The sequence below is a fragment of the Brassica oleracea genome, chromosome C6, assembly GCF_000695525.1.
Source record: "Brassica oleracea var. oleracea cultivar TO1000 chromosome C6, BOL, whole genome shotgun sequence".
Classification (NCBI taxonomy): Eukaryota; Viridiplantae; Streptophyta; class Magnoliopsida; order Brassicales; family Brassicaceae; genus Brassica; species Brassica oleracea.
In genome coordinates this window covers 31,080,236-31,091,670 of record NC_027753.1, presented here as the reverse complement: position 1 = coordinate 31,091,670, position 11,435 = coordinate 31,080,236, and the positions used below count along the sequence as shown (strand labels likewise).

The following is an 11,435-nucleotide window of genomic DNA, read 5'->3' as shown; positions in this document are numbered from 1 at the left end:
GGACTTTGGAATGTTCATCCTCTAAGATCTTTGATCAAAAAAAAAACTGTCTAAGATCATTTCTATGGCCCATCCTTTTTTTACCAAAACTATTTTTTCACCAAGTAATTAATGGCAAATGATAGAAAAAATGGACTTGGGCTTTGGTATACAAGTGGACTTGTAAGTACTTTTATATACCATTCCATTCCATCTGTTGACGCTGACACCTAATCGCTTTATTTAAGGAAAACGTATAGAGATATATATACAAAGATTGAAGCTTACCCAAAATCCAAAATGTAACAATCTTTTCTTTATAGAAATTCACGGAAGAACGAACAACAGATTCATCAAGTCCCTTCCTTTTCCTCCTCCTCTCTCTATCTCTCTCTCAAAACTCCACCGCATAAATCACAATCTGTTTGGTCCAACTTGTGAGTCCCCTGAAACCATCCATGTGAATTTTTGATGGGTCCCTTCTGATCCCTCTTCTCTGTATAATCCACGATCATCACGATCTCCAGGAACAGAGAACTTTTATGTTTATGTTTGGTCTTTTTTTTCACTGATCGCTTAATATATTATTTGATCATCGTTGGTGGTTATGATCTGGGTTTGTTGTAAGTGTAAACTGCTTTTGTAATCAGTTGTGCTTGTAATGATCTTCTGTTTATGGGACTGATACAAGTCTCGATCTTGATGCTGTCTTTTTGTGATCTTATTGTCTTAAAACATGAACAGCATTTCTCTCACGATCGGTGTTCTTCACTACTTAGCATCAAAGGTAGTGTGACTTTTATCTTGAATTTGGTTATAAAACGGAGTTTAGATCATTTGACTGAACAATGCACTATTTTAATGATCACATTGATTATTTTTTTTTGCTAAAGATGTAAATGTCATTACCAGAACGATGGTTTGGTTACAAATTAATTGAACCAGAATCTGCTATTAAACCCATTCTGTTCTTAAGGGTCACAAAAAAAAAAGTTTTTAAAAAACCCCCTGCCTAAGGATTAAGTCCAAAGCAAACCAATAATGGTGAGCAGTGAAGTTAATAAGCAATAATCATATTGTTTTTACTGATATTTATTGAGTTTAAAACAGTTGGCTAGGGCTCTGCAAAACTGGAGCAGTGACCAATGGACACTACTATTACTACTGCAACATCAAATGGTGTTAGCCCTGCTGCTACGTTGCAACTCCATAGCATCATCCCAGAGAATCCGACAATAGCTATGGAATTGCCCTCGTTTGTGTCTCTGAAACGACAATTCCTTGGAAACTCTGCTCCTGGTGAATTCTTCTTGGCTTCTTGTCCTTCCATTGCCCTTCATGTTCTCACAACATGTGACTTGGATCCTCGTGACCTTGCCAAACTCGAGGCAAGTGATGATAATTATGCTCTTTTTTCTTCTGATATGAGATTTTAGAGGCTATAAATATTTATTTAAAAACTTTAATAAAAATATTTTTTTCTTAATTTTGCCAGCATATGTAAAAAACCTTCAAAATTAATATATGGACGTCAAGACTAATGTTTCATTCAACCCATGTGGTTGATGCTGTTCTGGTTGTTTCTTTTTTCTCTTCAGGCAACATGTTCCTTCTTTAGGAAACCGGCAAACTTCTCTCCGGACCTTGAACTCTCCATCTCGGAAGTTGCAGCTCTCGACATCTGCCAAAAGAGGGCGATATTCAAACGTATGGGAGAGGAAGAACGCCAAGAAATCAAAAGGAAATGCGGAGGCTCATGGAAGCTGGTTCTGAGTTTCTTGCTAGCTGGTGAATTTGGTTACAGGCGGGAAAAATCACAGGCACTTGCTGGTCCTGGTCATAGCATCGCCGTCACATCAAAGGGTGTTGTTTACTCTTTCGGATCCAACGGTTCAGGACAACTCGGACATGGAACCGTTGAAGACACTTGGCAGCCACAACCAATCAGGTGACTCATCTCTCTTACCCTTCTTCAGTTTGGTTGTTGGCATCGCCGGATATGGGCCAAGCCCAACAAAAATATATTGGGTTTGACCCCAAATTTTTTTGTAGCTTACATAAGCATAAGTTTTCCAATTATTATTATTTTTTTTTTTATAAAACTCTTAAGAATGTTTATTGCTTCCAAATTCTCAGATCCGGCCCTGATTGTTTGCAGGTCACTTGATGGGATACGGATCATTCAAGCAGCTCTTGGAGCTGATAGAACAATGCTAATAAGTGATGCTGGTGAAGTGTATGCCTTTGGAAAAGATTGTTTTAGCGACCCTGGATTAGAGGTTCAACAAACTAAGGTCATCACAACTCCTCAGCGAGTCAAGTCCTTAACCGAAATCTTCGTGGTTCAAGCTGCTATTGGATATCACTTCACAGCGGTTTTGTCTAGAGAAGGAAGAGTGTATACACTATCATGGGGGAAGGATGAAAAACTCGGTCATGGAACCGACCTTAACTGTTTGTTGCCTCAACCTTTGTTGGGAGCCTTAGAGAACGTCCCTGTTGTACAAATTGCTGCTGGCTTTTGCTATCTCCTTGCTCTAGCATTTCACCCCACTGGCATGTGAGTCTCCTTGTAATGTTTGCTCCCATTTGTTTTTATATGTGCTAACTGTTCTTTTTTTTTTTAGGTCGGTGTACTCTGTTGGATGCGGTTTGGGTGGGAAGCTTGGACATGGTTCAACAATTAGTGAGAAACAGCCTCGGTTGATTGAGGAGTTTAGTCTTTTGAAGATGGAACCGGTTATGATCTCAGCAGGGGCATGGCATGCTGCTGTAGTTGGGAGAGATGGGAGAGTGTGCACTTGGGGATGGGGACGGTATGGCTGCTTGGGTCACGGAACAGAAGAGTTGGAGATGGCTCCTAAGGTCGTTGAAGGTTTAAAAGATGTTAAAGCTGTACACGTAGCCGCTGGAGAGTACACAACCTTTGTTGTATGTGATGATGGTCAGGTTTACTCATTCGGCTATGGTGAAGCCAATCTTGGTCAGGTAAGTCTGTTTTTTTCTTGTTTTAAGGGTTTGAGACAATGTTCTTGATATGGTCTGCATTTTAGCAGGGAGATTTGGAGGAGAATACTCTTACGCCGAGGCTGGTTTCATCGTTGAAGGAGACAAAAGAGCGTGTGGTTCATGTGAGTTTGACAAAGTCAGTGTCATTTCCCTGGACTGGTCACACATTTGCAATGACGGAGTCAGGGACACTATATGCGTTTGGGTCTGGGGGGAAAGGGCAGCTCGGGGTGAAGCTTGGTGATAACATTATGGAAAGAGAAGAACCAGCTAAAGTTATTGGTATTGATCTTTCTTAGGGATTTGGAAAGAAAAAAAATTTAGGTTTGCATCACCATTGATCTTTGACTAATGTCTAAAGTAATGGTTGTACATAGCAGTAACAGAAGGTAATGACATTGAAGATGGTTATGGTTTTTATTTTTTCAAGTTTGGAGGATTTTTTATTGGATATTTTGCTTTGAAAGTTTAGCATTTATATTTTTGGCGCGTCTATCTTTTCTTTAAAAAAATAAAAACTGTAGTTCAGACAAAAAAATCGTGGACCCGAAACCCTAGAGTGTGTAGCACAGGCCCACTCTAATTAGTTGCGTGATGCCCAAACAATTCAAGCTACACATTACTCTACCCACTATCAACAACAATATTAGCCCATATGAATTAATATGGCAACTAAATTAAAATATAAAAAACTTATTTTAGTGTCATGTTAATTTTCTCGACATGAGTCACGACACTCAACATTTATATAATCACATCCCTAGAGTATATTTGCGAAGTGATTTTGCCATATGTCTTCTCTACAATCAATTTCACAAAACAAATATGATATGACTACTGAAATTGATGACATAGTTTCCAGAAAAATATAACATGGATAATTTCATTTAATCTTGATTTATATTTTTGGCAAACTTATTAGAATATGGTAATAATTCATATATTACATTCAATATTGATATTTCTTTTGCTAAACTTTTTTTAAATATGGTAATAGCTCATACATCATCTATAAAATAAATATATTCATATATAACATTTCAAATTTCGAAATATTATTATTTTTGTATAATTATACAATTTTATATCATTTTTATTAGTTTTATACAAATTGATTTAATATATATTAAATCAATTTGTATAAAACTAATAAAAATGATATAAAATTGTATAATTATACAATTTTATATCATTTTTATTAGTTTTATACAAATTGATTTAATATATATTAAATCTATATTAAATATTAGTAAGAAAATAGTAAAATCTATAATATTTAATAAAATTTATTTTTAAATATAAGTTAAACTTAAAAAGTTTCTTACTGCACATGGCGCAGGAAAACACCTAGTTATACTTTATACATAAAGACATAAAGTACTTCAAATCGACCATACACTCAACATTATATACTTTATGTTCATGGCATTTATAACATTAGATTTGGTTAACTTATTTTCTAGGAATAGGGCTGGGCAAATAAACCGATCCCGTAAACCCGAACCGAATCTGATCCGATAAAAATGAATCCAAACCGATTCGAACCCGGCGTAAATACCGAATTGATCTTTTTTTATGGTATTTCGGGTTATGGATATTATCCGAACCGAATCCGAACCTAAATAGATACCCGATAGAACCCGAAACATTCAAAATTCCCAAAAAGAACTTGTACCAAACATGATCTCAATTCCTAATATGTATTCCAAATATATTGAACATCTAAAATAATTATCTATTATATGAAGATTGATGGTAGAAGGTGGCGGTTGAAGGTTGAAGTTTTTAAATTTTGGTTTTGTTTTCATTGAATAATGTTTTTCATTTCATGAGAACTTGGTTTTCGTTTTATGTTTTTATTTATTTGGTTTTCTTTCGATCAATAACTATGTTTACCTTTCACTTGATTTTGAATGATCACATTTGATGTTCTTTTCTTTTTTTTTGAACTGATTTTATTTATGTTTTGGTTACAAAATAGGTATAAATCAAGTATTTTAAAACCAAAGAACCGATTTTACTTATTTTTTTGTTACAAAATAGATATAAATCAGATACATTTAAACCGAAGAACCGATTGGGATCCGAATCCGAAAGTACATCGGGTTGTACCGGTTCTTTGAAGATTTACTAACTCCGACCCGAATCCGATAACACCCGAACCGGTCCCGAACCGAATTTTCATATAACCTGAATGGGGCTGATTTTGATAAACCCGAAAAATCAAAACCCGATTAGACTAAACCGAAACCTGATTGAAACCCCGAATGCCCAGACCTATCTAGGAACTTAATGTTCTTTATGGTGGGATACAACTTAAAGAGTTCATATTCTTGTATTTCCTATTGATCAATTCACAGTTCTTTTCAATTGGCGTCTATCGTGCCTCTCACAATCTTAAAACAACATATGTTATCAGTTGTTCAACGTAAAGGCCGATGGTTTGATTGATATGAGTCGATAACATGATAGTCGTAAATTTCTCATATCAGTTTGAGTCTAATTGGCAGGACCGGATCTGAATAGTGGGAGTGAAAAGTGACGATGTGACATTAGATAAGAGATAAAAAGAAAACCCGCTCTTTCATTTTTGTCTCGTACAACAGTCCAAAATTAATAAGTTTTTTTATACATAAAAGTTACTAAAATAGCACAAATATATCGGTTTATTATTACATTAACACCTTACTCTACGTCTCTACGGACAATGAGAGTTTTCTTCATAATACCATATCATTTTGATTAAATTTTCAACTAGAATATACTAATTTCGAAATTACAATTCTGTTTATTAAATCCAAATCATCATTAACCAATGATTTCCTTCAAACATTTTTTTTATGAGGGTTCTGTGATATATTAACAGTTTTTGCATATAATATAAATATCTTTCTCCATATACAATTTGTACATAAAAAATTAATGATAATTTTGCTATAATTAATAATTTTGCTGAAATATAAATATATTTTTTTACGCTTAACTGCAGAATTTTGATAAGATCCGGTGCATTAGTGATGGTATGATCCCACCGAAATATAAATAGTTAGTAATGACATTTAAGTAATAACATCTTTTAAAAATTTATAAGATCTATAGTATGAGTATGAATAAACCATTTTATAATTTAAAATAGATATTTAATAATTAAGCTACGAATTTGAGTCATTCTAGTAAATTTCTCTGTATACATTTGTGATTTTTAACTGCGAAAAACCGTTAGAAAAATGTATATGAATAGTTAAGAATAATTGAAAATTTTCATATTGTATGATGATGGGTTTCCATAAGAATAATTATCACACTAAATATAAAATTATGACAACTCATTGTAAAAGTAAAAGATATCCTTGATGATATTATATGAATTACGCTTGTTATCCAATAGTAAATTAGTGCATCTTATCATACCATTTACATATAAATCATTAGAGTTACTGACTATTATAAATTTTGCATTGATTTCATACTTAATCACACATGATCCAATCATTTTGGGTTTGAATTTCCTAAATAAACTTTTTAGCTATTAAATTTTTCCTTTGCTGCTTTGAATTTCTCGTATACAATCTTTCATTTAATAACATAGGTCAAAGAAATCAATTTTAGCATTAGAACTGAAAAGCATACTGAGCTCTAGAGTGTATAAAGCTTTCTTCATTTTGATTTCGGGTATGACCGGTAAGTTTGGGAGTAAACGAGAATACTTAGAAAGGTGAAACTGAGATGAATGTAAAAAAAGTGAAAATGAAAAAATATAGAACACATTATATATTTCTTGTGAAATATAAAGTAAAATATAGAATACACTTTTTCTTTGTAAACATTAAATGGCGAAAATTGATAGTCCATTTGATTGGTAGCTTCTTAGCTGATTGTAAAATAAATTTAAATGTAGAGTTAACTGTTAGTCTAAAAATGCAATACAGTCGCACTGCATGATTTTTTTTTAAGAAGAATTTGGGTGAGACAAAAAAAAATTATTTATCCCTCTAAACTTTAGGTAGACTAAATTGAGAAATTAAGATTTAGATTCGAAACTAAAAAATTAACTTTAAAACAATATATCCAAATAATTATATAAAAATGTTTGATCATAAACCTGTCGAGGTCCATTCCAGCATTGTATATTTTGCTTGTTCTCTTCTGCTAGTGCCAACATCATCTAACTGTTTGTTTCTCCACCGTTACTCCTTTAGTCGTTTTAAGCAAGGATTGTGAAAAGTATCCCAAAGATTGTGCAGAATATATAGTACTACTACAATAAGTTGATGGGTCGTCGGGATTTGGGACACCTTATTACACCGTAATGATTATTAAGTAGTACTCCATCTGTTCGACTTTTTAAAAAAAAAAATTGTTTCAGAAATATGTATTTTTTATGTTTTTTATAAAAAAATTATAAACTTCGAAAAAATTAATTGACTTTATTGAATCACTATTGGTTAAAAATTATTGAAAACTGAAAATTATAGAAAACGATACATTTATTATGACAGTTTAATGTATTTTTTTAATATGTGTGAAAATACTAAAAAGTCTATCTTTTAAGAACGGAGGGAGTATATAATAAAATTGAGTGTGATTGGGAAAGCTGGCGCAAATGAGAAGAAATAAAAGTAGCATAACTGAGCGAAATAAGAAATAAGAGAAAAAATGTATTTTGGAGTAGAAGTTTTACTCTGGAGAGAAGAAAAGAAAAACTTTACTCTAAAAAGCAGAAAATGACGAAAGCATTTACTCTGAACAGCGTGATGATTGTCAGCTTGACTGGACAAATATTAGCGTAACTAGGTGGAAACTAATACTCTCTCCGTTTCACAATAGATGATGTTTTGCATTAATGCACAAAGATTAAGAAATTTAACATTTTCTAAAAATGACTTTAAAAATATAATTTAAAAATCATTCAGCCAATTATAAAAATGACTACAAAATCTAATTGGTTACACAATTTTCAATAAAGTTAAAAATAATATAAAATATTATAACATCATCTATTTTGAAACAACAAACATTTTTTTAAAACATCATCTATTGTGAAACATAAGGAATATTACTCTACGAAAGTCACTCTAAGAATACTTTTCAATCAGAGCCAAATACTGATAAGAAGTAATTAAAATGCTTGACTTTTTGATAACGAACAACTTGGCACCAACATTTAACAAGTCATTACACATTCACAAAAACACAAATAGATGCTTTTAGAAACGCTGTTACAAGCTTATTGTATATCCTTTTTTTTTTTTCCCCGACAAGTTTTTTTTAATATTAATAAAGGAGTTAAACCCAATAATACAGTCCGATGCCAAACCAAACAAAACCAAACAAAAAGCCAAAAATCCTATTAGCCACTAAGACAAGTTAACAGGCCTGAGACCCAGACCAAACTCGACCGATTTCGGTAGGCCCGCGCGTCAAGGAAGCAGGGCGCGTGGAAGGATAAAATCCCATCAGCACGACACGCGTCTCTTCCGCCTCGACTTGACCGCCACCATCTCGAGACGTCACCGGAGCTCCACCACCGCAAACCTCGAGCTCAGAAACACCGAAGCCTCCATCGAGGCCAACTCTTCTCTTCCACGCTTTGTCTACACTTCGGAGAGCTACATCGATCCAATCGAGAGCTCGTCCGATAGAACAAAGCACTTGGAACCACGAACCAAACAACACACTCAAAGCACCAACGAGATCCAAAACCGATCCAACTAACTGAAACAAACTAAAGCCGGCAACGCAAGACTGAGGGAGCCTTCACCCTCCAGAAACAAAACCGACGACGGTGGATCTGAAGAAGCGTCCACCTCCCGGAGACAAAGCCGGCGGCGACGGAGCTGTAGGAGCCTCCCCCTCCCGGAAAAAAAACATCAACTGACTAAGAAACGATTAGCTTCACCGCGCCAAACCTCACAACGACCGCGTCTTTACTCCAACTTTAGATCCGCCACGGAGAAGATCTAAACCTGAGCTCAGACAAGGCGGAGAATAGAGGAGACGAAGGAGAAGCGCAAGCCCCACATCGTAAGAGTATCTCGAGGAGCTCCGGCGACGACACGTACGCTCACGCACCGGCTGCTCGCCGGACCCAAACTTTAGATCTACTTTCTCTCTCAAACTCCTCCTCTTATATTGTATATCTTCTGTCAACACTTATATTGTATTTTAACAAATTATTACAATATTCTAGAGAGGGGAAAATCATTCATGGTAAGAAATGTCAATAGCGATATGAGATCAATGATTATATAAAGATATCATCATGATCGTCACATGGGCTCTCTCAGGCCATGTGACTCCCTCTTTTGTGTCACCCATTTCTTCAGGCTCTCGTCTAGTCTATTCATAAATAATGTCCATACTACGTATTTAATAGGTTCGTGTTTTTATATATAGTGTAAGAACATCGTCTAACATTCTATTATTCAGTAACAGAATTTTGGTCTAATCATTTGCATTTCTCAATATTATAATGCATTTTCTTGTATTTAAATATTTCGCTTTCGTTCCGCGTACGTATATGGACCGTGGACGTAGACTAATCATATCGTCCGCGGGTGCCTCCTGGACAATACAAGGATATAGTAAAGTATAAATTTAAAACGCTTGATTTTACAATTTTATTAAATGATTAATCGAATTCCATTCCTAGACTCCTTAAGATGGCACTACAAAAAAAGTCTACATTGATAGCACATTGTTATAGCACTGAACTGCTGTCGTAGATGATTTAAATATTTCTGTATTATATTATAGCATTAGATAAACGCTATAGTAGAGTGAAACCTAAAATAGCACTTAATTAATATTATTTTAAAAATTAAGCGAGCGGAAATATAAAGTCACAGATACCGCCAACACTTAACGAAAAATTAGATTTAAGCGCCAAAGATATTTTTTAACTGGTTTCAACAATGCTATCAAAGACATATAATATCATTTTTATAATGATAAGAAAAGCTCTTTGAACCCCTAAACTCTAAACATGATTTTAAACTCTAAACATTGTTTTAAACCCTAAACTTTAAAGACAACCTTTAAACCTCTAATCTTTTGATGCTATAACTTCAAATCTTAAAATTAAAATCAAAATTTAATCTTTTTAATCTTAATCTATAATTTCCTAAACACATATCTTTAATCTTTAATCAAACTCTATATCTTAAATCTTAACTTCAAACGTAAACTAAACATTCAATATTCTAAATATAAACTTCAAATCTAAATTATTAAATATTTAACTACAAATCTTCTAGTATTCAAATCTATTATTTTCCAATATTAATCCAAAACACTAAATTTTAACCTTAAACCTCATATTACAACATCAACACCTTAAGGGGCGACTGGTTTTCCCGCTACCACCCGCAAACGCAGCTTTTGCGGTTGGTAGCGGTTGTCGGCAGTTTGCAACAATCGCTCAAATCGCTCTAAACCGCTTCAAACTGCTCTGAATCTCATAAATTCAAAAGATGGCTCCAGTTAGCGTTTGCGGTTGCGGGAGGGTAATTTTTTTCTATTTTTTTTAAAACAATATATATACAAAAGTAAAAATATTTAATAAAAATTTTAAAATTGAAATTATGAAAATATTAAAATATATCTATTATATTTTAATTAATATTATAAAATTTTATAATAAAAACAATTTCAATAAATTTTCAAAATTAAAATTATAACTTTCTAAATATAAATTTTATATTTATTATAATTTTATGATTTTTAATATTTTTATAATTATATTAAATGTAAATATTGTTAATTTATTATTTGATTGTTACTGCATTTGGTAGTTAACCAGTCATAAGTCACCCACAAACGCACCAATTTTTAACCGCAGTACCAGTCGTACAAATCTCTTAAAACCGCTAGAAACCGCAACCGCCCGCATCCACAAACTCCCGCAACCGCAACCGCTGCGTTTGAACCAGTCATGCCCATAAAACTAAATTTTACTCTTAATCATATTTTTTTGTAAATCATAAAATTTAAATTTAAAACTTTTCAAATTTTGAATCAAACATACAAATTTATAAACAAATTATAAATCAGATTTTTTATAAACATGCAAATTTAAAAATGATGACCAAAATCATAATGTTAATATTAATCTAATATTTTCAAACTTAAACATCAATTCATAAAATAAATATCAGTTTATTAGGTTAAAAAAATAAAAATTTGGACTTAAATTATAGACTGCAAAGTATTAAATTTGAAATAAGATATAACTAATAAAAATCACTTAAAAACAAATTATCAAATATGGAAAGACAAAACAAAAATAAAAATAGAAAAACAGAAACAAAATTGTCTGGCCAATCAGATTAAAATACATGGATCACACTTTTGAACCGTTAGATTAACTTAGATCTAAAGGTTAAGATTTATTCCTTCTAATTTTTATTTTTATTTTCTCCTCTCCCTCTCTCTCTCTCTCTTTCACT

The 11,435-nt window shown here is 33.0% G+C and overlaps 1 protein-coding gene across 4 annotated transcripts; it reads left to right on the top strand.

The window, feature by feature from the left end:
• Window positions 1-221: 221 nt before the first annotated feature.
• Window positions 222-3,417, top strand: LOC106296927 (ultraviolet-B receptor UVR8-like). 4 transcript variants are annotated; one of them, XM_013733189.1, is made up of 7 exons: window positions 222-416; window positions 724-766; window positions 1,090-1,371; window positions 1,582-1,927; window positions 2,138-2,539; window positions 2,607-2,967; window positions 3,033-3,417. In XM_013733189.1, the coding sequence occupies exons 3-7, from the start codon at window positions 1,125-1,127 to the stop codon at window positions 3,285-3,287; spliced, it is 1,611 nt and encodes a 536-aa protein (XP_013588643.1). In that variant the 5' UTR covers window positions 222-416; window positions 724-766; window positions 1,090-1,124; the 3' UTR covers window positions 3,288-3,417. The 4 variants fall into 4 exon arrangements, with proteins under 4 accessions (XP_013588643.1, XP_013588641.1, XP_013588642.1 ...); XM_013733187.1 differs by having other exon boundaries at window positions 224-416; window positions 1,090-1,367; window positions 1,578-1,927; XM_013733190.1 differs by having other exon boundaries at window positions 225-416; window positions 1,090-1,367; window positions 1,578-1,927; window positions 3,036-3,417.
• The last annotated feature ends 8,018 nt before the right edge of the window (window positions 3,418-11,435 follow it).